Genomic DNA, 27,989 nt, shown 5'->3' with positions numbered 1-27,989 from the left:
ACTAAAGCTGCCACTTTAAACAAAAATTACCTATATAGTGTTTTCTTCTATAACGTGTAAAACGGTGTTAAACCCCACGTTGAACAAAACAGTGGCGCTCAATTCACACAATGTACTGCACTTTTATCGTGATTACTTAAACACAAAATAAAGTGTAAATAAATCTAAACATAAAATTAAAAAAATTATAGGAATAACTTTTACCTATATATAAATATAAATATACAGTGAACTAATACGCATACACATATATCTACGTATATAGTGAACACCAAGTGATAAATGAAAATCATACAGTGAGTGATACAGTGCAATGTCGCATCCAAAAAAAAAAAAATATATATATATATATGTGCCAATGTGAATAAAAATTAACAAAAAGCATCTGCTAAATAAAAAAAAAGTTCATTAAATATCAGTGATAACGTCCTTCAAAGACAGTGATATATCTTCCTTCCAACTTCCACCACACCCGAGTGTTGAGTTGACACACTCCCGATGAAAAACTCACTCACCGACTTCAATTGCCCCCACTTGCGTGTAAGGCTTTAATGCTTATTGCTCCCAAACAGAAAGGATTATGGTGATAAACCAGCCATCCAAATATATATAGAGATACTCCAATAGTGTAATATGTATAACCAGTTTATTGAACAACACACAAGCCAAATCTTCAAGGGTTAAACTCACACTTTTTAAAATCAAAAACGCAACGTGAAATTTACACAGCAAACTGTGTTCAACTACAACAGCACAGCACAGCAACTTGTATAACACTCTCTAGGGGTTGCGGTCACGGCGGACCCGAGGTATGCAGGCGTCTGCTCGCTTATCTTACCCACTCCTCGTTCGCCCCACCACTTGGACAGGTCCCCTCTCCTAATATGCTCAAACCGCGACTCTCGTCTGACTCCGAGTTACTAGTTCCTGGTGTCCACCATCACTCGGCCACGCCCCTTTTTACATGTTTCGTCACGCCTGTGACTTATTCATGGGATAGGCCGCCCGGGTAATCAGTCAACTCTTATATACCCTCCTCTTAGTTAGAGAGGAGATCGCTCACCGCGCATGCGCAATGTATATACGTCGCGCCTGCGCAATGCTCGTGTCCCCGTGAGCGCAATACATCCCTCTTACCAGGATTCATTGCGTACTATACACACCCCGCCACACATCCCCTGTGTGGCATATTATATATCCTGGGTTATATAGTTAACTACAGTTAAACTCAAGCAACCACTGGTAGGTGCCAGCTGTAGTATTATCACTATATCACCATCTATTAGGAACTTTGTGGAATCGATGTGGTACATCCATCTTGGAGAGGATCCAATAGGATCAGAGACCTGTCAGGAAGGAAAACGGAATGGATATTTCTTTTTAAAAGTCTGACCCCTAGGGGACTTAACATTGAACTAGACTTGAATTGTTTTATCAATGATTTTTAATTTGATAAGCGACGGATTATTGGTGGTAGAGGTCTGTGATTAGGGACATCCACCTGATAGATTATAGAGTATAGCTCCTGCCCGCATAGGAGAAATTTTAGAAGATTTTAGTAAAGCACTGGCACTTTATGAGGAGGTAGTATGTACCCCACTTGAGATGATAGAGTTAAATACACAGAAGTGGAGTCTAATCCCCATGAAGTGCATTTAGATGCGTGTAGCGCTTTGCACCATTTGAATATTGGTGTAAGGTGGTGAGGAAACATACTAATATAGAAATTAGAGATATGCTAATTTTAGTTCCTAATAGATGGTGATATAGTGATAATACTACAGCTGGCACCTACCAGTGGTTGCTTGAGTTTAACTGTAGTTAACTATATAACCCAGGATATATAATATGCCACACAGGTGATGTGTGGCGGGGTGAACTAAGTATATGTGTCCGAGCTTGAATGGATTGCTTTGGAAACACAGATCGATTACCGTCATATGGAATGAAAATTTTTTTATCATTTTTTTAAGTTTTTTTATATTTCATTAAATATATCTGATAGGACAATATATTCTAACCATTCATCAATCAAGTTCTTTTTAGGGACATTTAAACGGATTTTATTATATTAAAAGGTGATAGATATGGGCATTTTTTATAATTTTTTATCATATATATAGTGGTCTTAAAATATTTTACATTATGAGCAACTTTTAATGTTGTATTATTATCATTTATTCTTTGATTATTATTAATCTTTTAATCATAGTGGAACAACACTCATAGAATAAGATATTTAAAGGCTATAGCATTCAGGGTCAGAGAATATATGCAAAATGTATAATGTATGACGCTGTTACTATTCACTGGATAGCCTGCTATATATAAATTATATGAGGTTATATCTGGTTTGATGGTTAATGGTCACTTAAATTGCATTTGATGTGTATAGTACGCAATGAATCCTGGTAAGAGGGATGTATTGCGCTCACGGGGACACGAGCATTGCGCATGCGCGGTGAGCGATCTCCTCTCTAACTAAGAGGGTATATAAGAGCTGACTGATTACCCGGGCGGCCTATCCCATGAATAAGTCACAGGCGTGACGAAACATGTAAAAAGGGGCGTGGCCGAGTGATGGCAGACACCAGGAACTAGTAACTCGGAGTGACGCGGAGTCAAACGAGAGTCGCGGTTTGAGCATATTAGGAGACGGGACCTGTCCAAGTGGTGGGGCGAACGAGGAGTGGGTGAGATAAGCGAGCAGACGCCTGCATACCTCGGGTCCGCCGTGACCGCAACCCCTAGAGAGTGTTATACAAGTTGCTGTGCTGTTGTAGTTGAACACAGTTTGCTGTGGAAATTTCACGTTGCGTTTTTGATTTTAAAAAGTGTGAGTTTAACCCTTGAAGATTTGGCTTGTGTGTTGTTCAATAAACTGGTTATACATATTACACTATTGGAGCTTTTCTTTTATTCACATGTGGAACGGAGTGTCTATATATATTTAGATGGCTGGTTTATCACCATAATCCTTTCTGTTTGGGAGCAATAAGCATTAAAGCCTTACACGCAAGTGGGGGCAATTGAAGTCGGTGAGTGAGTTTTTCATCGGGAGTGGGTCCACTCAACAGTCGGGTGTGGTGGAAGTTGGAAGGAAGATATATCACTGTCTTTGAAGGACGTTATCACTGATATTTAATGAACTTTTTGTTTATTTAGCAGATGCTTTTTGCTAATTTTTATTCACATTGGCACATGTATATATATATTTTTTTTTGGATGCGACATTGCACTGTATCACTCACTGTATGATTTTCATTTATCACTTGGTGTTCACTATATACACATATATGTAGATATATGTGTATGCATATTAGTTCACTGTATATTTATATATAGGTAAAAGTTATTCCTATAATTTTTTTAATTTATGTTTAGATTTATTTACACTTTATTTTGTGTTTAAGTAATCACGATAAAAGTGCAGTACATTGTGTGAATTGAGCGCCACTGTTTTGTTCAATGTGGGGTTTAACACCGTTTTACACGTTATAGAAGAAAACACTATATATATATACTGTGAAATGTGATATTACCCTGGCTGGATATACAGAAGCTTAGAATAGTGCACCCACTGTTATACAATCCTCTACATGCCTGCAAGATAATGATAGCACATCTTACAGCCTACGATACCAATATTACAGTGACTGCCTAATAGGACTGTTATACAAGTCAGTTTGTGCATTATACATGTACAGTATATGTCACAAAAGTGAGTACACATCTCACATTTTTGTAAATATTTTATTATATCTTTTCATGTGACAACACTGAAGAAACTACACTTTGCTACAATGTCCCCCCAAAATAACTCAACACACAGCCATTAATGTTTAAACTGCTGGCAACAAAAGCGAGTACACCCCTAAGTGAAAATGTCCAAATTGGGCCCAAAGTGTCAATATTTTGTGTGTCCACAATTATTTTCCAGCACTGCCTTAACCCTCTTGGGCACGGATTTCACCAGAGCTTCACAGGTTGCCACTGGAGTCTTCTTCCACTCCTCCATGACAATATCATGGAACTGGTGAATGTTAGAGACCTTGCGCTCCTCCACCTTCCGTTTGAGGATGCCCCACAGATGCTCAATAGGGTTTAGGTCTGCAGACATGCTTGGCCAGTCCATCACCTTTACCCTCAGCTTCTTTAGCAAGGCAGTGGTCGTCTTGGAGGTGTGTTTGGGGTCGTTATCATGTTGGAATACTGCCCTGCGGGCCAGTCTTCGAAGGGAGGGGGTCATGCTTTGCTTCAATATGTCACAGTACATGTTGGCATTTATGGTTCCCTCAATTAAATGTAGCTCCCTAATGCAGGCAGCACTCATGCAGCCCCTGGCCATGACACTCCCACCACCATATTTGACTGTAGGCAAGACACACTTGTTTTTGTACTTTGTACTCCTCACCTGGTTGCCGCCACACACGCTTGACACCATCTGAACCATATACGTTTATCGTGGTCTCATCAGACCACAGAACATGGTTCCAGTAATCCATGTCCTTAGTCTGCTTGTCTTCAGCAAACTGTTTGTGGGCTTTCTTGTGCATCATCTTTAGAAGAGGCTTCCTTCTGACCAATTTGATTCAGTGTGTGGCGTATGGTCTGAGCACTGACAGGCTGACCCCCCACCCCTTCAACCTCTGTAGAAATGCTGGCAGCACTCATACATCTATTTCCCAAAGACAACCTCTGCATATTAAGCTGGGCACGTGCACTCAACTTATTTGGTTGACCATGGTGAGGCCTGTTCTGAGTGGAACCTGTCTTGTTAAACCGCTGTATGGTCTTGGCCACCGTGCTGCAGCTTAGTTTCAGGGTCTTGGCAATCTTCTTATAACCTAGCCCTAGGCCAACCTTATGTTGAGCAACAATTTTTTTTTTCAGATTCTCAGAGTGTTCTTTGCCATGAGGTGCCATGTTGAACTTCCAGTGACCAGTATGAGAGAATGAGAGCGATAACACCAAATTTAACACACCTGCTCCCCATTCACACCTGAGACCTTGTAACACGAACGAGTCACATGACACCGGGGAGGACAAATGGCTAATTGGGCCCAATTTGGACATTTTCACTTAGGGGTGTACTCACTTTTGTTGCCAGCGGTTTAGACATTAATGGCTGTGTGTTGAGTTATTTTGAGGGGACAGCAAATTTACATTGTTATACAAGCTGTACACTCACTACTTTACATTGTAGCAAAGTGTCATTTCTTCAGTTTTGTCAGATAATAAGACAGAATAAAATATTTACAAATGTGAGGGGTGTACTAACTTTTGTGAGATACTGTATACAGTAGAAGCTGCCTACATTACCACATACCACTCTGATTTATATACTGTACCTTCTCAAAGAAGTGAGACAGAAAGCCGCCTGTGCTTCACAGGCAACCTCCACACAAACAACTAAGCAATCTGTACACTGCTCAGAGACAGCCAGATAACTCTCTCAGTGGGCTCCATTCACATAGCGGTATCTTACCGCATCCGAGTATGTGGTAAGATACCGCACAGCATTTTTCAAAACATTTTTTAGCATTCATTAAAAATGCTACTAAAATACCGCATGAGTTATCTTATGAAGTCATGCAGTATTTTAGCAGTGAAAGCCGACGTTCTTACCACAGGCTGTGAATAGCTGGTTGCTCAGGAGTGGGTGGCTGCTGGCGTCCTAACAACAATTAACAAGCGCCCACCCCCAAACCATACCAGGCCACATGCCCTCAACATGGGGGGGGTGCTTTGGGGCAGTGGGGGCTCTGTCCCCGCCCCCCCTAAAGCACCTTGCCCCTATGTTCATGATTAACTATTTTCATAGAATGAAATTTCATTGAATCATCAAGGTTCTGTCCTAAATTTCTATACAAACAACCCTCTGTCTTCATAGACCCCTCTGCAAATCGCCTTTTCCCCTCCATCTATCCCTACATTGTTCTCCTCATATACTAGTACTTACATAACACTATAGCAAAACCTAAATGAATCTATGCCATCCCAAAACTTACTGTATGGAGAAACATAGTGGAGGAAACAACTGCATGCAACGATACAGACAACTTACAGAAATACAGTTGTTACAGAAATATAGTAATTATTGTGCTCATATCTAGATCTCAAGTAAAAATTATTATACTTAAGAAGATTTACTCTGACCAGCAATCTGAAATTTTAAGATGAAACTTTTGTTATGACTAGTTGGAGAACACCTTGGATGTATACTGTATAACCACAACACAACCTATACACACACTAAAGCTTAAAAATGAAAATACAATGTAAGCTTGTATACTAAGGATAGTTTAATTGTGATAGTGTACATATTATTCAAAAACACATAAACACGTGTCCTTTACAAAGATGACAGAGCCAAGCTTAGCCAAATGCATGAAATAAAGCAGGCTTTTATCTCCCGTCTTTAGCAGAGGGGAATCACATCCTACCTCAGAAAAGACTCCCTTTCTTTATCAGCATTCTCAATGAGAAGGACCACTTTCCATCTGCTGAAGGCCCCAAGAGCACGAGAGTGTGTCAGGTGTTCGCGCCATCTTTTTGGTGCAGCTTGCATCTGAGGTGAATAATGGGCGTCTCTTTCCATTTTATATCCCCATTCGTAAGTCGTTTCATCAAGCCATCTGCCGCTTTCTGCACTGTTAATTACGTACTCTTTAGTCAGTACCCACTTTCCTGGAAAGTAAATTAACTGTGAGCCAAAAAAAAAAATTGTGGGGACAAATAGTAAATAAAAGGATGATAAACACAGCAATTAAATCCCAACCTTTTTTTAAAAAAGGCCCCAGAAATTTCCTTGAAAGCATTCTTGTCACTGTCAGTCATGACATTAACAAGCCCCAATAACTTCTAAGCATAGTTATAAGATACAGTTGTATATAAAGAAAGTAAAAATGTATCAACTTGTATATTCAATATATGAAAAAAGCACCTGATCAAAGTGTTATTTAGGCTGCCAGGGTTTTCCTTTTTAAATTATAAAAAAGAGACAGTATTTACAGTGAATGACAATGACTGAGAAGTGCTGGGGTCTGTTAATTTTTTTTAAATTGTCAGCCCTCTGCTCACCTGGATACCTCTGCAGCTGTGATCTTTTGTTGCTGTGGGGGTAAATACAAGAGGCTGCACCTGTCACAGGCACTCCTCAAAAATGCCAACTATTCCCACCCTTTCTCCCCATGCTAATGATAAGAGTTGTAATATTGCTTCCTGCAATAAAATGTGATCTATGAGTGGATCATTCATAGAACTCTTTTTACTGCAGGAAGAGATAGTCCAGCTTTTACAAATGGAGCAGGCGGCAGAAAGGGCAGGTATAGTTGGCATGTTTGACATGTGCCTATGACAGGTCCAGTGGCTCAATTTAAAGAATAAGTAAACCTTTCTATACATGTTACATCCATATTTAGGATGCAACATGTTCAGCATAAGACCCCTCTCCCCCCCTCCTTGTGGCAGCATTCTTGGGATCTTCTCCCCTTATTTGCTGCCACAACTCAAAGAGAGTGTGGCCAAAAGATCACTGCTACAAGGGGTGGATGTGACCAGAGAGCTGAAAATTTCAAAATAGCAGCCATCAGCACAAGGGACACTTCTCATTCATTGTAAGTTTTTGTGATTTAGAAAAAAAAAAAAAAACACTTGAAGTCACCACCAGGGGCATATGTGACAGAGTGACAACCACTTGAGTCCAAGAGCTGCTTGAAAATGATCCTTGGAACAGGTGTTTTTTTTCAACATGCTCCTGCCTGCTATACCAGCCAGGAGCGTGCCTACATTTGTATAGCCGAATGTCTGCTTTCGTGTGGAAGTGATATGAGCAGATGTGAAGCCTGCCAATCACTTCCACAAGCTCTGCAACAAGACCCCCCCGTCATGCCTACCAGGCTCTGCTGTCTGGTGCAGTCATGGAGGGTGTGGCTATGTGGGGCAGAGGGACTGCGGCGAACATCCGTTCCTTGATCCTCAAGGAACAAAGAACTTCTGTGAATAGACTAGCAAGCAATGTGTATGATGTCACTTTCTTGTTTGGTGCTGTCATTATCTGGGGTCGGTGGATGAGAAAGAAGCTGTTGGAACACGATCCATCAGCTGCAGTGGAGTACAGCGGAAACCTCCAGGCTCTAATAGACCCCAGATGTCTCCAAAAAGAGAACCTGTCACCTATATGTCATTATTCGTGATGCTATTGGTCACCCCTATGTGATAGCAATAAAGTTCTGTAAAAAAAAAAAGTTTTAAACATTTAAAGAGACACTTAAAAAAATCCCCAAAACATTTTGAAGCCACCCCCACCCCCACATATACATACAAAAACGCAAGTGTTGGGACACCTATGTACAAAAACAGCCATTACCCTACACATGTTAAATATCACTACACACACCGGAGTCAGATCAATAACTCTAGCACCAAATGATGACTTGCAGGGGCTTTTAAAGCATCGCCTATGAAAAATATAGGGTTTTTTGCAGTTTCCTGGGAGCACACAATTTTAAGGCTTAACATGCTGGGTATCTATTTACTCTGTGTAACCTCATCTTATATATTTTACCAACTGGGCAATTAATTTTTGCACTAAAATACATTTTAGTGTATTTTTTACTAAAATTTTGCATTTCATAAACCATTGTGCTAATATTGTATGACATAAAAAATTGAAACTACCACTATTTTATTCTGTAGGGTGTCTGCTTTCAGAAAATAAGGGATTCTAAGAAATCCTCTGCCCTAAAATGATTTTTAAAACATGTAAACAGAAAATGTAAAAAGTGGCTGAGGGACTCAAGTGGATAACAAGGGCCTTCATGGCAGGATCATACGGTATTAGGTTAATGAAAGCTGCAGATTTAAGAAGATTAAAAACAACAATTTAAAAATGTAGCCAAGAAATAACTTAATTTGCAGACGATTACTGCTTTAAATGTTTGATTTAGAACTGATCATCTAAATTTAGATAATAGATATATAATATTCATGCCTGTGTGTGTGTGAGTGTATATGCATGTATTTTTTTTTTTTTGGGGGGTTGGGGGGGGTTCAGAAACAAACATACCATTACACATACCCAGTTGGGTTGATGTCTTAAAACTGTAGAGTACAAAATCTGGTGCAGCTCTGCATAGAAACTAATCAGCTTCCAGGTTTTTTTTTTTTGTCAAAGCTGAACAAGCTGAAGTTAGAAGCTAATTGGCTACCATGCAAGGCTGCACCAGTTTTTGCAATCTCCAGTTTTAGTAAATAAACCCCAAATGTGTTTGCCACTGTATCCCAAACAATAAGTTTCAGCTTTAAAATGTAAGATCTTTGTTAGTTCTGTTTAAAGTTCATGATCCTGTTTTGAGCTATGATTGAATTATCGCAACCTTAGGGGCAGGAGGCGGAGCCTAGCAGAGCAGACATGCATTGTTAGAGCTCCACACCGCTGAGGAGAGAAGAGAAGGACAAAGCGGAGCCTGCAGGCTCAAAAGGTATCCATTTGAACCTTTTTGCCCCAGGGAACAAACTGTGAAAGTTTGGGCAGGAAATATGGTACTGGGAGGAAACCGTGGCAGAAATAAAAATCACCTCACAAAGAGCTCACAGGCACTCACTGCAGCTGAAGCAGCTCCAGTCACCTCACAAGATACAGCATCAGGGAGGGGGCGTGGCCGGATGTGATCAGGGCAGCACGCGTCTCTGAGGAGCTCCTGAGATCCTGATATAATTTCTCCGATTTAGAGTGAAATTCCCTACCTGAAAGTAACACCAATCTCTGGGGGAAGGTGAGCGGACTCCGAGCATGCATCCCTCGACATCCAGAAAGTCACAGAGACAGCTGCAGGACCAACGCCAAACACGCTCAGCGAAGGAGACGGCGAAAGACTCCGCCCCCGCCATCTTGCTTGCAAGAGAGCCTGAGAAGCGCGCCAAACACAGGATGGCAAACATGGCGCCGACCGGGAGCCCGAACGGACCGCAAGCTGATCAGGAGGCGGTGGAAGAGCAGATGCTGGCAATGGATGCGGACGCTATAACCGGCCCAATCCTAGAAGCCATAAACCAGAGTAAGTCAGAACTCATGGGGCGCATAGATCACTTATCATCAGAGTGCACTCTGATAAGACATGACCTAGACAAAATAAGGGGCAGGCTCACCACTGTGGAGGACAGAGTATCAGGGGTGGAAGACACTTCTCATGCACAAGGCCTACACCTAGCTGAATTGCAAGATCTGGTAAAATCCCTGCAATACAGAGCAGACGACGCTGAGGACCGTCAAAGGAGAAACAATATCAGGGTGGTGGGACTGCCAGAGGGTGCTGAGGGGGAAAAGCCTACCCACTTTGCTGAGGCCCTGTTCAAAAAATTACTTTCCCTGGAAGATTTACCCCCCACCTATGTGGTGGAGAGAGCTCACAGAGTCCCTGCTGGTCGTAGACCCCCTGGTGCTTACCCCAGACCTTTCCTGGTACGCTTCTTGAATTACAGAGACAGGGATATGATCCTTGCAAAATCAAGAAAAACCCCTGAATTGAAATATGAGAACACGCGCCTTATGTTGTTTCCAGACTTTTCAGCAGCCACGCAACAGAGACGCCGCTCGTTTAATGATGTGCGCAAGAGACTTAGGGAGAAGGAGGTGCAATACAGCATGCTATATCCAAGCAAACTACGAGTACAGTACAAGGGCACAGTAAAGTTCTTTGAAAATCCTATGGAGGCATGCGAATGGATAGATAAGGAACTGGTTTAATCTCCTGGAATAGCTGTTGTGATCTGATCCTCAAGTAAGAAGAGGTTTTTTCTTTATCGTTTCCTAAAAGTTACGCCAGTTGGTATGGGTTAATTCCTTTTTTAACCACTCAGGCCCTGCAATAATCAACCTTGACACTAGTCTGACCTATGGTTAAATGACTGCCTGAGGGTTGAACTAACTTCAGTACTGATGACACTGCTGCATCCATCTTAGGAAAGTAAACAGTGTGAGAATAACACTTGACAACAGAGGAATTACTAGTCCTGAACCCTTTTTTTTTTTTTTTTTTTTTTTTTTCCCTTTTCCCTTTTTTTTTTTTTCCCTTTTTTTTTTTCCCTTTTTTGTTCTTTTTTGCTCCATCCTTTTACCTCACTGCTCAGGAGTATCCCTCCCTTACCGAAGTGCTCCTTGTTTTTTAATTTTTCCTTTTTCCTTTTCTTGTTTTTGGCAATAATACCACTACGTTCTGGTCCATATCAATATGATCGCTGGAATTTCACGTACTGGTATGAGAGGAGCACAGGTCAACAGAGACTATCACTCAGAAAGTCTGCCGAACTTTGACCTATGTGGTTGAAACTCTCCATCAAGATTTGTTCGAGTTTTAGGGGAAAAGCTACATACCGGAACTTTTTGGTTTTTTATTTTGTGTTTTCAGGTTCTCCCTTTTATTCCAAGGGACTTTTTTTTGTTGTTTCTGGTATAATAGCAGGGGGGGGTAAGTCACTTGTCACGGCTCACAAAGCTGAGGGTAATGCATTAACCTTTAATGTAGAAAGTATAACAGGATATATGGTGATTGAGACATGGGAGAAACGAATTTTCCCAAAATGCGCTGCGAAAAATTACTTCAGAAATAGCAACAATGGCGGATAAATTAACAATGGTCTCTTGGAATGTCAGAGGCATGAACAATAAATTTAAAAGGGCCTCAATATTCCAATACCTGAAAAAGTCTAAACCTCACATAATTCTCTTACAGGAAACGCACCTAGATGGAAACAGGATCATGTCCCTGCGCAAACCATGGATACAGAGAGCTTTACACTCAACGTATTCTACCTTTGCCAGAGGAGTGTCCATTTTAATAAGCAAATCAATCTCATGCACTATCCACAGAGTCATTACTGATCCAGGGGGGAGGTTTGCGGCGGTAGTAATCACCATATATCATTGTCAAATACTGTTGGTAAATATATACATGCCTCCTCCATTTCAGGGACAGCTATTATTTGACTTGTTAACTAATTTAGCTCAGTACCTTCATCTTCCGACCCTTTTTTTGGGAGATTTTAATGCTATATTAGACGCAGCATTGGACTCCTCCAATTTGGGCAGAGGAAGCTCGGCTGACCTGAATGGATGGGCTTCTGTAGCTGGGATGGTTGAGCTATGGAGATGGAAACATCCAATGGTGAGAGAATATTCACATATATCACTGTCACATGGGTCATCAGCCAGGATCGACCTGGCTTTTGGTAATGCTAGATCTCTACAATATATCTGTGAAGTGGAATATATGGCGGGTGGACTGTCAGATCACAATCCTCTATCCCTAACTTTATCGTTTGCAACCGGTCCTATCAAACGGGGGTGGCGACTTTCGCCCAGTTGGTTGCAACACGAACAGGTTGGGACTCAACTAGAGGAGGCGATCAAAACTTACTGGAATACAAACACTGACTCAACTGAGCCACCAGTAGTATGGGACGCCTTCAAGGCGGTAATAAGAGGGGAGTGCATCTCGGCCATCAAAACAGCTAGAGTAAACGATAATGAAATTTTAAATACTTTGAAACTGAAAGAGAGGGAATGTGCAAAAAAGCAGGCAGAGACCCCCACGAAGGCAGCATATGAGGCTCATCTGGAGGCTAGGAGAGATTTGTCATTACACATTAAAGGGCTGACGCGTTCAGAACTAACTAGAAATTCACATACAATATTTGCTGAGGGCGACAAAAATGGAAAACTTTTGGCAATGCTAGTAGCGGACTACCACCCAGTGACGCACATACCAGCTATAAGAGACAAGGGGGGAACTCTAGTCACTGACCCGACTTTGATTATGCAGGAATTTCTTGATTTTTTTGCTACACTTTATACTCCAATGCCGCAAACAGACTCAACAGGGCTTGACATGCTTTTCTCTAGACTGAATATACCAAGACTAACTACAGAGGACAGCAACTCGTTAGATGCCAAAATCACAGTTAAAGAGGTCCAAAAGGCCATATTTGCATTCCCCCCAAACAAAGCCCCGGGTCCGGATGGCCTTCCGGCTGACTTTTATAAGGCGCATGTGGATCAGTTGGCAGAGAGATTTAACTGGTTAATCGAACATTGCTCTGAAAACTCTTCCCTACCAGATTCCATGCTCGAGGCTTACATGATCCTCCTGCCCAAACCAGGGAAAGACCCGACAGATTGCGCATCGTACCGCCCCATAGCATTATTGAATTCTGACCTCAAAATTCTAACCAAAATACTGGCTTCTAGATTGGCCCTAGTCATCCAAACGGTGGTAAACATAGATCAGACCGGGTTCATGCCAGGAAAGTCGACAGATACAAACCTCAGAAGACTTTACACCCACATACAACTCCCACGGGCAGACACGGATACCAGGATAGTAGTTTCTATAGATATAGAAAAAGCCTTTGATACGGTAGATTGGGTGTTTATGTCCAAGGTCCTGGAGGCAATGGGTTTTGGTGCACAATTTAGAGGTTGGATCTCCATGCTGTATAGGAACCCAAAGGTGGCTATAAGAATGGGATCAAGGGTTTCAGACTTCTTTGCGGTGGGCAGGGGCACAAGACAAGGATGCCCGCTTTCACCTTTCTTGTTTGCCCTGGTTATGGAGCCCCTGGCCATCGCACTGAGAACCTCTAGAGAGGTAAAGGCAATCAGAGTGGGTACAATCCAAGAAACACTAGCTCTATACGCGGATGACATGCTCCTGTTTCTAAGCGACCCAGTAACCTCGTTAGAAGCAGTACTAAAAATCCTAAACGAATTTGGTGAGTTCTCGGGGTTGAGGGTAAATTGGAGCAAGTCGTCTATACTACCTCTAGACACCAAAGCCAGGGAAAAAGCAAACTCAGGAGTGCCTTTGCAGTGGGTAACATCACTAAAGTATCTTGGGGTGAAAATAACAACAAATATACAAGACTACATCCCTTTAAACTTACTCCCCCTGTTGACCCTTCTTAAACAAAAAGTGCTATCTTGGAGTAAACTACCTCTTTCGCTCATAGGCAGAATCAGTCTGCTTAAGATGAAGTTTCTTCCGGTACTCCTTTATTTCATACGTCACTGCCCAGTTTGGATACCCAAATCTTATTTTAAACAAATTGAAGGAATTATAGGATCTTTCCTCTGGGCCCCTAAGCCCCCTAGGATAGGAACTAAAGTATTGCAAGAACCTTGTGATCAAGGAGGATTGGCGCTGCCGGACTGGCACAAATACTATCTGGCAGGCCAGATGGTGTTTGCCCGGAGATGGTTGCTGGCGGATGACGGGGACTCTGCCACTGTACTTGAAGCGGCTCATCTGGGAGCTTATGAAAGCCTGAGATGGGCGCTATTTCGCGGTACTAAATCTGATCTACCCTTGACCACAACTATGAAAGCCACTATTAAGTCCTGGGAAATAGCGGTGAGGTTGGTATCACCTAGTTATGAAGGACTGTCCCCATCGACCCCAATATGGATGAACAAAACTTTACCCCATTTTTACAACTTACCTGATCCAGGAATCTGGGTGGTAAAGGGCGTAAAAACATTAAAAGATATCACAATGTTTGGGGAACTGTTGACTTTCTCACAGTTACAATCAAGACATGACCTGCCCAACACATACCTATTTCGCTTCTTCCAGATTAGGCATGCATTTAATAATCAATTTAGGGAGCGGGGGGTGGCGTCTCTGCCTTCCGCACTTGAATCTATACTGTCAGCAGAGGACTTGAGTAAGGTTCTCTCGGTAACGTATAAAGAATTCTTTAAATTAACACCAAAAGCAGTATCAAAGTGTCGAACCAAATGGGAATTGGAGGTTCCAGAATTACAGGGGGAGGACTGGGATGACATTTGGAACCAACCGTTCAAACATCTAGTATCAGCCAGAGACAGACTAATACAATTTAAATTCCTACATAGAAGTTACTACACCCCAGCCAGGTTGGCTAAGATCTATGGTGGAGCATCGGCTGAATGTTGGAGATGCTCTGCATCCCCGGCCGATGCAGAACATATTTTTTGGCAATGTACACATATACAAAGTTTTTGGAAAGAGATTGTAACATGCATATCAGATCTTATATTGATACCTATACCTTTGACCATTAGGGTGTGTCTGTTGGGACTGGTTGAAAAGGTAGTTCCGAAAAGAGCCATGAGAACGCTGCTCACTATTTTATTGTTTTATGGGAAAAAAGCCATTCTACTTAAATGGAAAAATGCTCAAGCTCCTGACATATACTTTTGGAAAAACCTGGTGAATTCAATGCTGCCACACTATAAATACACATATGAAGCAAGGGGATGTATCAAAAAATTTGATAAAATATGGAAAATATGGTATGATTCAAATACCACAGTGGGTTAGTCAGTAAGAACAAGGAATTAGGCAATGTGAAATGTCTTGAGGGTATAGTTATAGACAATTAGACAGATACTGTTTGATAATAATATGATGTAAGAAGTACAGTTTGTTGTTTCTTTAATCCTTGCTACATAATTCACCAAAACCACGGGTAAAGAAATACAATAGGATGTTGGAATGCATGATAAGATTTGTGAGCTGTGACAAGGGGGGGGGGGGGGGAGTTAGGGGGGAATTGTTTTATGGCCTTGCTAGGCCAAGAATGTACTGGGAATGCTGCTATGTTGGCAGATTCTCAGAATTTGTATATCAAAAATCTTTCAATAAAAAGAAATTAAAAAAAAAAAGATACAGCATCAGGGCGCTCTCACAGACAGAAAATGTCACAACAAGACTCTCCATTTGAGTCAGATACAGAACAAATCCTCTCACAAACTTCTCCACAAGCCTCCTCAGCATCCCCAGTAATATTATTACAATTTGAAAAGATGCTTCATAAGGCTTTAAAACAAACCTCAGACCAAATAACAAAAAGCCTAACCAAAGAAATAAGAGAGCTGGGAAACCGCACCGCAGCCTTAGAAATAAAAATGGATGAAATTGAAATTACAACCCAAGAAAATATAACAGAATTGGAACAATTAAAAAAAGAGAATTTAATACTTCAAACTAAGCTCGAAGATTACGAAAATAGAGCCAGACGTTCAAACTTGCGCATAAGGGGAATACCTGAAACTGTGACAGACCTGCAATCTACTATTACTGCTCTATTACAAGAACTAAAGCCAGATATCCCTATTGAACGTTTAGAACTGGACAGAGTACACAGAGCCCTCACAGCCAAAAAGAAAGATGGACCCCCACGTGATATAATCACAAAATTTCATTATTACAGAACGAAAGAACAAATACTAATTGCTGCAAGAGAAAAAAAGGAACTTAATTTTCAAGGACACAATTATCAAATTTTTGCTGACCTATCCCAACTTACTATTACTAAAAGACGATCCATGAAAACCCAACTAATGGAACTGCAACGCCACAACATTATGTATCAATGGGGCTTCCCCTTTTCAGTCAGATTTAACTACCAAGGTACAATTTACAGAAGCAGATCAGCAGATGAACTACAACAAACCCTTTTAAAATTAAATCTGACAGAACCCACAAGCAGCAACACTCCCACACGCAGAAGAATGGCGTCATCTTCACCTTCAGGCAGCACCCAGAAAATTTCAGAACAAAATGGGAATCATCATTCTCACAAAAGAGGCCGTTATGCCTCATCATCCATGGACCAAGAAGATTCAATGGACTGACATCCTAATTCCTTATATCTCTTCATTTATTATACTAAGAGATGGTTCTCTATAAAAAACCTGTATTTATAACTGAATGTAACTGCATTCTGATAGTCACACACTGTGTGGGATCATGTTACATTCCAGTTATATTTCTTATTACTTCTGATTCATATAGCCTTAGAATATATAAGTGAAATAAGGAAATTCTTGTTCCGTTATATATTATCAGGTAATAACAATAGATTTATTACTTTTTAGGACAAATATGTTCAATAATCCAGAAGTAATGGAAGCTTTTTCTTTCTTTTCTTAAAACAAATATATTATTACCTAACTAGTTCCTAGAATTATGTTTTTGTTTATTCTAATCCGAAGCAATACAACCTCAATTTTATGAGTTAACATATCTAAACAGTTACATATGAATAAAATATGTAATTGTTTACTCTAAAAGGGTTAAAATCCCCAAATAATTCAAACTATCTTCATCAATACCAAAGTTATTAACAGTACCTTTCTAACTGAATTATTTAGCCTAGGGCAAGACTAACCATATACAACCACCCTGGAATAAATAATTTCAACAAAAACTATATTCTGCACTCCAATTAATGAAACATCATTTTGATGTCTTTTGACATAGCACTTCTCTCCTGTAAGCGGAAGATCCGTGTACCCCCATTAGCCCTCCTCATTCTCCCAACCATATTATGTGGGAGTGTGACGAAGGCACTTATTCCCCTGAGAGAGATATTTATTCTCTTTCACGGGTAAATTGTGATTACTTGCAAAAAATAATTTATACAATGTATCATCTAATCTCATATGTTTTTTGTTTACTCTTTACTCCAGAATTCACTGGTTTCTTTTCTATCTATTCATCTCTTCAGTCCACACAGGTTGATCTGCGCAGTCAGCTCTGCATAACAAAAAGTAAGTCAAAACTATTTGATCTATTGCCATGGCACCACTGAATATACTTTCCCTGAATGTTCAGGGAATAAATGTCCCTCAAAAAAGGACCAAAGCCTTCCGTACTTTCCATAACAAGAAGGCTCACATAGTATGCCTCCAAGAAACACACTTCACCAAAGATTCTACTCCAAAATATATTTCTCCTTTTTATCAACAAATTTACACGGCTTCTGCCTGTACCAAGCAAAGGGGAACTCTAATTGCATTTCACCGATCCACACCATTCACCTTATCATCAGAAATTAAAGACCCAGAAAGTAGATACCTGATACTCATGGGTTATATAATGGATACAGCAATCACGGTGATTTCCTACTATGCTCCTAACAAACAACCTACACCATTCCTCTCACATATATTACAAGTGATTAATACACACAAAATAGGAACAGTGATAATGTGCGGGGATTCGAACCAGGTCCTCCTCCCATTTCTAGATAAATCACCTTTTACACCATCCAAAATAACCTCTAGATTATCTTTTTCTCAACTTCTTTCCAAATACAATCTGGTAGATTCGTGGAGAGAAAGTAACCCAATGAAAAAGAAATTCACTTATTTCTCGCACCCTCATCAAACCTTCACCAGAATAGATCATATTTTTCTAACAATAGGAATGATACCAGAAATTATTGCATCAGATATAATTCCGATTCCGTGGTCTGACCATAATGCAGTATACACTACTATAGCCTCAGCCATACCAAAAGCGCATGACCCAACGTGGTACTTACCGGACATAATGCTCAAACACCCACTACATCAGATGGCCATTGAACAAGCTTTAAAGGAATACATATCAATTAATAATACAACAGACATCTCCCCAATAACACTGTGGGAAGCTCATAAGCCTGTCTTGCGTGGTACAATACAAAGACAAATGGCACTATTTAAACGGGAACGCAAAAATCTAGCAAAAAAACTAGAACTCAATTTTAATGCAGCCTACATATCATTTCAAGATAATCCATCTCAGAGTACAAAATCTCATCTGGAAAAATCTAGATTGGAATACGATCTATTTCTCACTGAGTCAGTTGATAAATCCCTCAAACGCTCCAAACACAATTTCTACATGAATACAAACAAACCAGGTACATATTTGGCTCGGGCATTAAATTCAACTAACAAATCTTTCAAACCAATACGTTTGAAATTATCAAAAAATGTTTACACTTGTAATCCAGTTAAAATAGTCCATAAATTTCACTCACATCTCGCAACTTTATACAAGACAAACAATGAATTTAATCCTACAGAGGCTGAATCCTTCTTCTCAAAAATAACCTTACCTGAGTTATCTCAGAATCAAAAAAGCAGTTTGGATGAGCCTATAACTATAGATGAAGTTGCTAACGCCATAAAAGACCTAAAACTTAACAAAAGACCAGGCCCAGACGGCTACTCGGCTTTATACTATAAAACATTCTCAGAAATACTCTCTCCCATTCTCACTGAAACTTTTAACAAACTTCTAGATGGACATTCTTTTCGGCAAGAAACACTAATGGCAATTGTTTGTATGATCCCAAAACCCCTTTCTGATGATACTTCCTGTGTGAATTATCGGCCTATCTCTCTGTTAAACCTCGATATTAAATTATTAGCAAAAATAATAGCAAAACGCCTCAATAGCATTATAGGAAAATTAATACATAGAGATCAAGTAGGCTTCATGCCAAATAGACAGGCAGGCGATAATATACGCAGGGCAGTGTTATTGGCACATATTGCTAAAAAACGGAAAATCCCTTTATGTTTTCTATCTCTCGATATTAAGAGGGCATTTGACACAGTATCCTGGCAATATATGCAATATTCATTACAAAAATGGGGTTTTGGACCCCACTTTTTAACATGGATCAAAGCATTATATAATAAACCCAAAGCCTATATAAAATATGCTGGATACAAATCTGAAGCCTTTAATATCGAAAGAGGTACCCGACAGGGTTGCCCATTATCTCCCTTATTATTTGCCCTTATACTCGAACCCATGGCCCAATATATCAGAACAAACCAAACTATAACTGGCATTGAAGTAGGAGGTATTACACACAAATTATGTATATTTGCAGACGATATATTACTTTTTCTATCATCACCACAGGTCTCTGGTCCTAACTTAATACCAGCTCTTGATGGATTTGCAGCCCTATCCGGCCTTATGATTAATCCTAAGAAATGCCTAGTGCTTAATATTTCACTCACAAACATGGAATTGATCCCGGCTAGGGCTGCACTCCCATTCACATGGGCAGAAAAATCAATCCCATATCTTGGAATTCATTTAACAGCATCTCATTCTGACTTATTCTCAACCAATTATCCTCCTGTATTAAGACAGATCACAAATCTAATAAAACAATGGTCGCAACTTCCTTTATCCTGGATAGGGAAGATTAATGCAATCAAAATGACTATTCTACCCAAATTGCTTTATCTATTCAGAGTCCTCCCTATTCCAATTCCTTCCTATTTTTTGAGAATAGTACAAAAAAGAGCAACTTCGTTTATATGGGGCTCTTCTAAACCACGTATACCTATACACACACTACATCTTCCCAAAAATAAAGGAGGCCTGGGATACCCTAATTTTACTAACTACTACAGAGCAGCACATTTGGCCAGTCTGTCCAAATACCATGCAAAACAGGAAATCCCATTATGGGTATTTATAGAGGCTTCAGAAAATGACCCTCTATTAATATCAAATTTATTATGGCTTGATCCTAAAGACCGCTTTAAAATTCATAATCCCATAACTAAACACTTCTTATCTCTCTGGGATAAACTAAAAACCAAATATCAGTTACAATCTCCACACAATCCTCTCCTTTCTTTTATCAGAAATCCGGCCTTTTATCCGGCATGGATCTACCCAAATTCTTTTAAAGCTTGGACAACATCAGGCATTCAGACACTAAATGACTTCATAGCATCTAAATCATTCCTTTCATTCCCATCGCTTAGAGAAAAATATGATCTACCAAACTCTGAGATATTTAGATATCTCCAAATCAAAAATTTCTATACACCATTCCTAAAGGGGGATACACCATTATCCCAATTATCCATTTTTGAATCAATCTGTACAAAAGATCCATTTGCTAAAGGTACAATTTCATCACTTTATAATCAATTATATGGAGTAGCAAATCTTAATAGACCCTCTTACGTTCAGAGGTGGGAGGAGGACCTGGGACGAACTTTAGAAGACACGGACTGGTCTAACATATGGCTCACATCTAAATCATCTTCACCCAACATCTTAGCACTGGAGACAAATTATAAAGTCCTAACTCGCTGGTACCTTGTACCCGCTAGAGTGGCAAAATATTCACCTAATACCTCAGCTCTTTGTTTTCGAGGATGCCCAGAAATAGGCACATATTTACACATATGGTGGACGTGCCCAGTAATCCAAACCTTCTGGAAGGAAGTCTTCGTGATTGCATCTAAAATATTTAAAAAAATAATACAACCAGATCCATATTTAACTTTACTTAATCTAAAACCGGAATGGTTAACACTCTCTCAATTCAAACTTATGATCCAACTAATAACGGCTGCAAAACAAACAGTGGCCAAGGCATGGAAATCTCCTACATTGGTACTAGCAGAAACAATTCACAGAATGAATAATACAATGTCCCATGCTAAGATGGTAGCCATCGATCAAAATCAAATTCCAAAATTTGAAAAACTTTGGCATCCTTGGATAAAACAACAGTTCCTGTCAAACTTCAATGACTCTGTCCTGTTGCCATGGTAACAGATTAAATGACTTACAGAGACACCCATTCTAAGGCTTCAAGGAGAACTAAAAAGAATAATAAACTGACGAGCGGGACAACCTTGTGGACCATACCTCTACCTTTCAACCCTTTTTCTTCTTTCTCTTTCCTTTTCTCCACCTTACGATTAAAGCTCATTATCAGAATTTATTTGACCTATATACACTCTACTTGTAAACAATATGTATAGTAGGTATAAATCATTTAAATACCTACAAAGGTAACTAAGGAAATGATATATATCTTTAATTTAGGTTTACGTGAACCCAATGTTTAATATTTGAAATTTCATGATATTTACCTATATAAACCCTACTGTAAAACAATGAGCTTACTTTATAGATCCTTGTAAACTTACTTTATGTATCTTTATAACATTGTATACTCAATAAACTTCTTTTTACAAGAATTATCGCAACCTTATGGTAGGTACTTGTGACAAATGTACTCTATGTTATTTGTTTATTCTTGTCAATTTTTTTTTAGGGCTGTTACTGATTAAAATTTTCGTGTTCGATTAATCGATTTTATTAAATCAAATTAATCGACTAATTTCGATTAATTATAACGCACATACAGATTCAACTACTTTTAGCTGATTTAGCACCGTTGTTATGGCAACGGCCAAAGCCGGACATAGCGGGACATGGCTAGGATGTCACACGTCATAAACTCAGCCTCACCGTGCCCATAATCTCAGCCTTACCATGCCTATAATGCTGTCTCACCGTGCCCATAATCGCAGCCTCACCGTTCCCATAATGCTCTCCCACCGTGCCCTTAATGCTTTCTCACCGTGCCCATAATCGCAGCCTTGTCGTCCCTTTAATGGCAGCCTCACCGTGCCCATAATGCAGTCTCACTGTGTCCATAATCGCAGCCTCACTGTAAGTCAGTGCCTGTGCCTGGATTACACAGTCTGCGGGCATCTACAGAACACTGCGTCTATCACACAAGCTGATCTAGGAGGAGAGTGGGACTTTTCTCCCAGCGCGGCCAAAGTTTTCACACTCAGCTCCGAGACACACAGCGGGAGATGCCTGCAGACTGTGTATGACATATAGTGGAGGAGGAGGGAGCGGAGCGCTGTGCTGCAGGCACAGTTTGGCCCAAAGCAGCCCCAGGGCAGGCAGCCTACCGATCAAAAAAATGAACGATTAATCGAGGAATTAATCGTTAATTTCCGCAGCCCTATTTTTTTTCAATTTAGCCTAGGTGCACACTGACAGCAGGATTAAAATTGTGCGAGTTCAGCTGAACTCACACGATTTCATACCCGCATGTCAGTCCGCCATTTCGGAGACATCTGTGCAGGTTCCTGCACAGATGTCTATACAAATCGCACCCCGAAATCTCCAAAAGTAGTACAGAAACTACTTTTGGGAATCGATGCGGCACCGCAAAGTTGGCATCGCACCGATTCGGACAGTGCCATTGGAATGCATTCCATTTGTAATGCGATTTGACACGTAAAATCACATCAATGTAAACCTAGGCAAAAACTATTGAAACATAACCCACTATTGGGTTATTTTTTTTTTTGCTCTGTGTCCTGCTGGGAAGATAAAAAAGGCTATGTAACGATACCAACAAGGCTTTGTAATGTGGACAAAATGCATAATGAAATTACTGTAAAATACATTCAAGTCTTGGTTGGTAAGATCAGCACTTTCATACTTAAGGCTAAGCATGATTTAGAAACTGCTAAAAGCTAATATAGCTTGAGGGGTACTAACCTGAAGCACAGGCCGCTAGCCACTTTTCACTTCTGCAAGGTTTCTTTGCAATTAGGTGTGTACAGTTTTTAAATTTCTGAAAATACAAATGTTATATTTATTTACTCTAAACAGTTTTGCTTTCTTGAGTAGATAAAAATCAAAAATATACTGTATAGTGTAAATTCAGTTGTCTTGGAATAGAGGTCAGCTAACATGAATTACAATTTTTACTTTGATGGAATAATAATTAGTAACATTTACAGATATAAATTATTATACAGATTATAGATTATACAGATATAGGTAGATATTGAGGAGTTTATCAGACCTGAAGTATGTTTAACACACTGGTGCGACTTGTCATGTGATTTGACAGTTCCAAATCACATGACAAGTCGCACCCCTTTGTCAGCAATGGAGCCGTTCATATCACCGAGACTCATGTCACAGAGATTATGAAAAATATTCCTGCACTACTTTTTACTGATTTCATTATATAGACTTCTATTAACCACTTCCATACCGCTGAACATTATATGACATCCTGGGCTTTTATTTGAGATATCTGAATGATGCCTTCTTTACAGGATGCTTCTACCGGCTCGCCTGTGTGATCGGCAAGCCAGAAAAGGAATCCGCAGGCGACGTAATTTTACCATAGAGCTGACTGAGAATCAGATGGTCCCCGGCCATCTCCTCCATCTCTTTGACTCTCGGAGGCCGGGCGCGACGTTATGACATCACATCTGGCACCGTCAGACGTAAACAACGAAAGGCAGAGATCGTTTTTTTTTTTGTTTTTTTTATCTCAGCCTTTCCAGCCTAAAGGAGAGATGTGGGGTCTTATAGACCCCACATCTCTCCATAAAGAGGACCTGTCATTCCCTATCCCTTTTACAAGGGATGTTTACATTACTTGTAATAGGAATGAAAGCTGCTGTATCTGAGCCAATGAGGAGGAAGAGCGTCTCGGCTCTTGTGCACATCACTGGATTGAGATTGGGCTCAGATATGTATTTTTAGAATGCAGTAAGGTAAAAAAAAGCCTTGTGCCTTTACAACCACTTTAAATAACATGTGTATTACAGGCATATATATATTAAAAAAAAAATTAAAAATGAAAGCATAACTCCAGATACATCATTTAAAACATATGTATGATCCGTTTTACCTGTTAATATAATTATTATTTTTTTCAGTCACTTGTAATTCACATTTTGCCAGGATAGTGACATCACTATTTACTACTGCAGCTTCCTGTGTCATCTACCAGTTTAGTGGGCTACGAAAACACTGCTGGAGGTACTTTCTGTGCTTTCATCTTCCTTCCGTATGGAAAAACCTCTAGCTTTTGCTAACTAAAACTGTCAGACTGGGAGCACTGTGCAATAGAACAGCTTGACTTGCTCACAAGGCTCTCACTTAAATTTCTGCTATAAAGGAGGAATGTGAAAGACAATATAAAAATAGACTTCCAGTTAGTTTTATGCCACCATTTTAAAATGCATGTAACTATGTTTTTTTATTAAATACATAACTGGTCTAATATATATATATATATATATATATATATATATATATATATAATTTTTTTTTTTTACTGGAGGACTGCCTTAAAAAAGGTGAAGGTATCATCTAATGATAAAAAGTGTACTTACTTCACTATCAATAAATTCACAGGGTAGCTTGCTGAGCATTCCGACCAAAGAATATTTTTCTGCGTCTCTGAAACCAGTCAGCTGAACAATTACTTGTCTCGCAGGCACTTCCATCTGAAAGAGTAATGGGCCCCTTTGCACAAATAGATCAAATGGGGACTGATTGAGTAGGAAAGGGTAAGAGTAGTGTGTTTATATATTTCAATGCTTCAGTATGTCAGTAGGAGGTTCCAGTCCCAATGACTTTCAGGATCAAAATTTGGTCTGTATCCCAATATACTTCCCTATGGCACACAGGTCCTCCAAAGACGATGATGCCTTGATTGCCTATGATGTCAAGGAATCACTGAAATCGCTCAGAAAGGGAGCTTCTACCTTACCCCTATTCCACGGTTTCCCCTTGATCATTTTCTGTGGAGGAGCCCTTTAAGAAGAAAATATAATACAATGCACTTAATATGAGGCAAACTGAAGAAGTATAAACACAACACAAATTGCTTAAAAACATTCATACATACATAAAACTGATGGTCAGCATTTAGTGTAGTTCATAAATATAAATAGATTTTTAGTCAATAGAAGTTGTTAATTACATTGGTGATCAATGGTCTGTGGCACAATCCATTTGTCTGCACAGCTTTTTACACTGCCAACAGGACCTTGAATACTGCAATGTAATGCATGATCCCAGTTTTTAGCTCAGCTACTTCTATCCTCTATTCATTCTTCCCTTCAGTGCCCAGATCCAATGTTCATGGAGTATGACTGGACAGCTCTTAATCAAAATATATGCTGATATGCAGCCACTTCTTCCTATCCCATGATGCAATGCAGGGACGTGGAAAAAATAATGAATGTTTAACCACTTGCTTACTGGGCACTTAAACCCCCCTCCTGTCCAGACCAATTTTCAGCTTTCAGTGCTCTCATACTTTGAATGACAATTACTCAGTCATGCAACACTCTACCCAAATGATTTTTTTGTCCTTTTTTCCATACAAATAGAGCTTTCTTTTGGTGGTATTTGATCACCTCTGGGTTTTTTATTTTTTGCGCTATAAATGAAAAAAGACCAAAAATTTTGAAAAAAAAAGAATTTTTCTTAATTTCTGTGATAAAATTTTGCAAATTGTTAATTTTTCTTCAAAAATTTTGTCCACAATTTATACTGCTACATATCTTTGGTAAAAATAACCCAAAATTAGCAGAAATTATTTGGTCTGTTTGAAAGTTTTAGAGTCTACAAGCTATGGTGCAAATCATAAAAAATATATCACATCTGATTTACTGGTGGCCTATCTCATTTCTTGAGACCCTAACAAGCCAGGAAAGTACAAATGCCCCCCAAATGACCCCTTTTTGGAAAGTAGACATTTCAAGGTATTTAGTAAGAGGCATGGTGAGTTATTTGAAGTTGTAATTTTTTCCCACAATTCTTTGCAATATTAAGATTTTTATTTTTTTATTTTTATTTTTTCACAAAATTGTCATTGTAATAACTTATTTCTCTCACATGGCATGTGCATACCACAAATGACACCCCAAAACACATTCTGCTACTCCTCCTGAGTATAACGATACCACATGTGTGGGATTTTTTCACTGCCTGGGCACATACAGAGACCCAACATGCAGGGAGCGCCATCAGGTGTTCTAGGAGCATAAATTACACATCTCATTTCTCAACCACCTATTACACTTTTGAAGGCCCTGGAGCACCAGGACAATGGAAACACCCACAAAATGACACCATTTTGGAAAGCTAACACCCCAACGTATAATCTATGAGGCCTAATGAGTCTTTTGAACGGTTCATTTTTTTCCAGAAGTTTTTGGAAAATGTGGAAAAAAAATGAAAACGCATTTTTTTTTTTTACACAAAGTTGTACGTTTATAAGATATTTCCAACACATAGCATTTAGATAGCAAAAATGACACCCCAAAATACATTCTGCTATTCCTCCTGAGTATTACGATACCACATGTGTGGGACTTTTTCACTGCCTGGCCACATACAGAGGCCCAACATGCAGGGGAGCACCATCAGGTGTTCTAGGAGCAAAAATTACACATCTCATTTCTCAACCACCTATTACACTTTTGAAGGCCCTGGAGCATCAGGACAATAGAAACACCCACAAAATGACCCCATTTTAGAAAGCTAACACCCCAACGTATAATCTATGAGGCATAATGAGACTTTTGAATGGTTCATTTTTTTCCAGAAGTTTTTGGAAAATGTGGAAAAAAATGAAAACGCATTTTTTTTTTACACAAAGTTGTACGTTTATAAGATATTTCCAACACATAGCATTTAGATAGCAAAAATGACACCCCAAAATACATTCTGCTACTCCTCCTGAGTATTACAATACCACATGTGTGGAACTTTTTCACTGCCTGGCCACATACAGAGGCCCAACATGCAGGGGAGCACCATCAGGTGTTCTAGGAGCAAAAATTACACATCTCATTTCTCAACCACCTATTACACTTTTGAAGGCCCTGGAGCACCAGGACAATAGAAACACCCACAAAATGACCTCCTGAGTATGGCGATACCACATGTGTCAGACTTCTACACAGCCTGACCACATACAGAGATCCAACATGCAAGGAACACCGTCAGGTGTTCCAGGAACACATAGCATGCACATACCAAGAATTACACCCCAAAATACAGGACGAGCAAAGTGTAAACAAAAGATTACCTGTGGTTGTAGTAGCGCAGTTGTACACAGGAGGATAGCACTGGTCCAGGCAGCAGGCAGGGACTTGGTCAGCAACGGCAAACACAATTGTCCAGGCAGCAGGCAGGGATACTGTCCATATACAGTCCAGGGTTAGTGCAGGCAGAGAAATTGTCAGAAGTGCCATAAATATTGGTCCTGGTAGTAGGCAGGTCCATGTGGTGTGGTCAGTGCGACAGGCAGGGACATAATGGCAGTAAGTCCTACAGGCAGCAGTAGGGCCTCATTCAGGACAGAATGGGGACAGGGGTAGAGGCTTCTCCCACCCAAATCTCTTTGAAGCCTCCGAGTCTCCAGACCCTAATCTAGGAATGAGAAAACAAAAAAAATTGTTTTCTTCATCCAGAAAAACAATTCTGGAGCCCCTCACATATGTGAGACCCCTGTGTTGAATCCCACTAGTCCAGTTTCAGGGTACAAGATCA

At 39.9% G+C, this 27,989-nt stretch overlaps 1 protein-coding gene across 1 annotated transcript in view; it reads right to left on the bottom strand.

Annotated features, from left to right (window-relative positions):
* The window catches only part of SLF1 (SMC5-SMC6 complex localization factor 1), a 227,738-nt gene that overhangs the window by 173,485 nt on the left and 26,264 nt on the right, over positions 1-27,989 (bottom strand). The window contains exons 2-4 of the mRNA XM_073624518.1: positions 24,815-25,238; positions 23,175-23,250; positions 6,447-6,690 (exon numbers count right to left, since the gene is read on the bottom strand). Of these exons, the coding sequence (XP_073480619.1) occupies positions 6,447-6,690; positions 23,175-23,250; positions 24,815-24,928 (434 nt within the window). The 5' untranslated portion in view covers positions 24,929-25,238. The remainder of the gene's footprint in view (positions 1-6,446; positions 6,691-23,174; positions 23,251-24,814; positions 25,239-27,989) is intronic.

The sequence above is a fragment of the Aquarana catesbeiana genome, linkage group LG01 (genome assembly GCF_042186555.1).
Source record: "Aquarana catesbeiana isolate 2022-GZ linkage group LG01, ASM4218655v1, whole genome shotgun sequence".
Lineage (NCBI taxonomy): Eukaryota > Metazoa > Chordata > Amphibia > Anura > Ranidae > Aquarana > Aquarana catesbeiana.
Note: the sequence above shows the minus strand (reverse complement) of the source record. Positions and strands in the feature narration are given on the sequence as shown.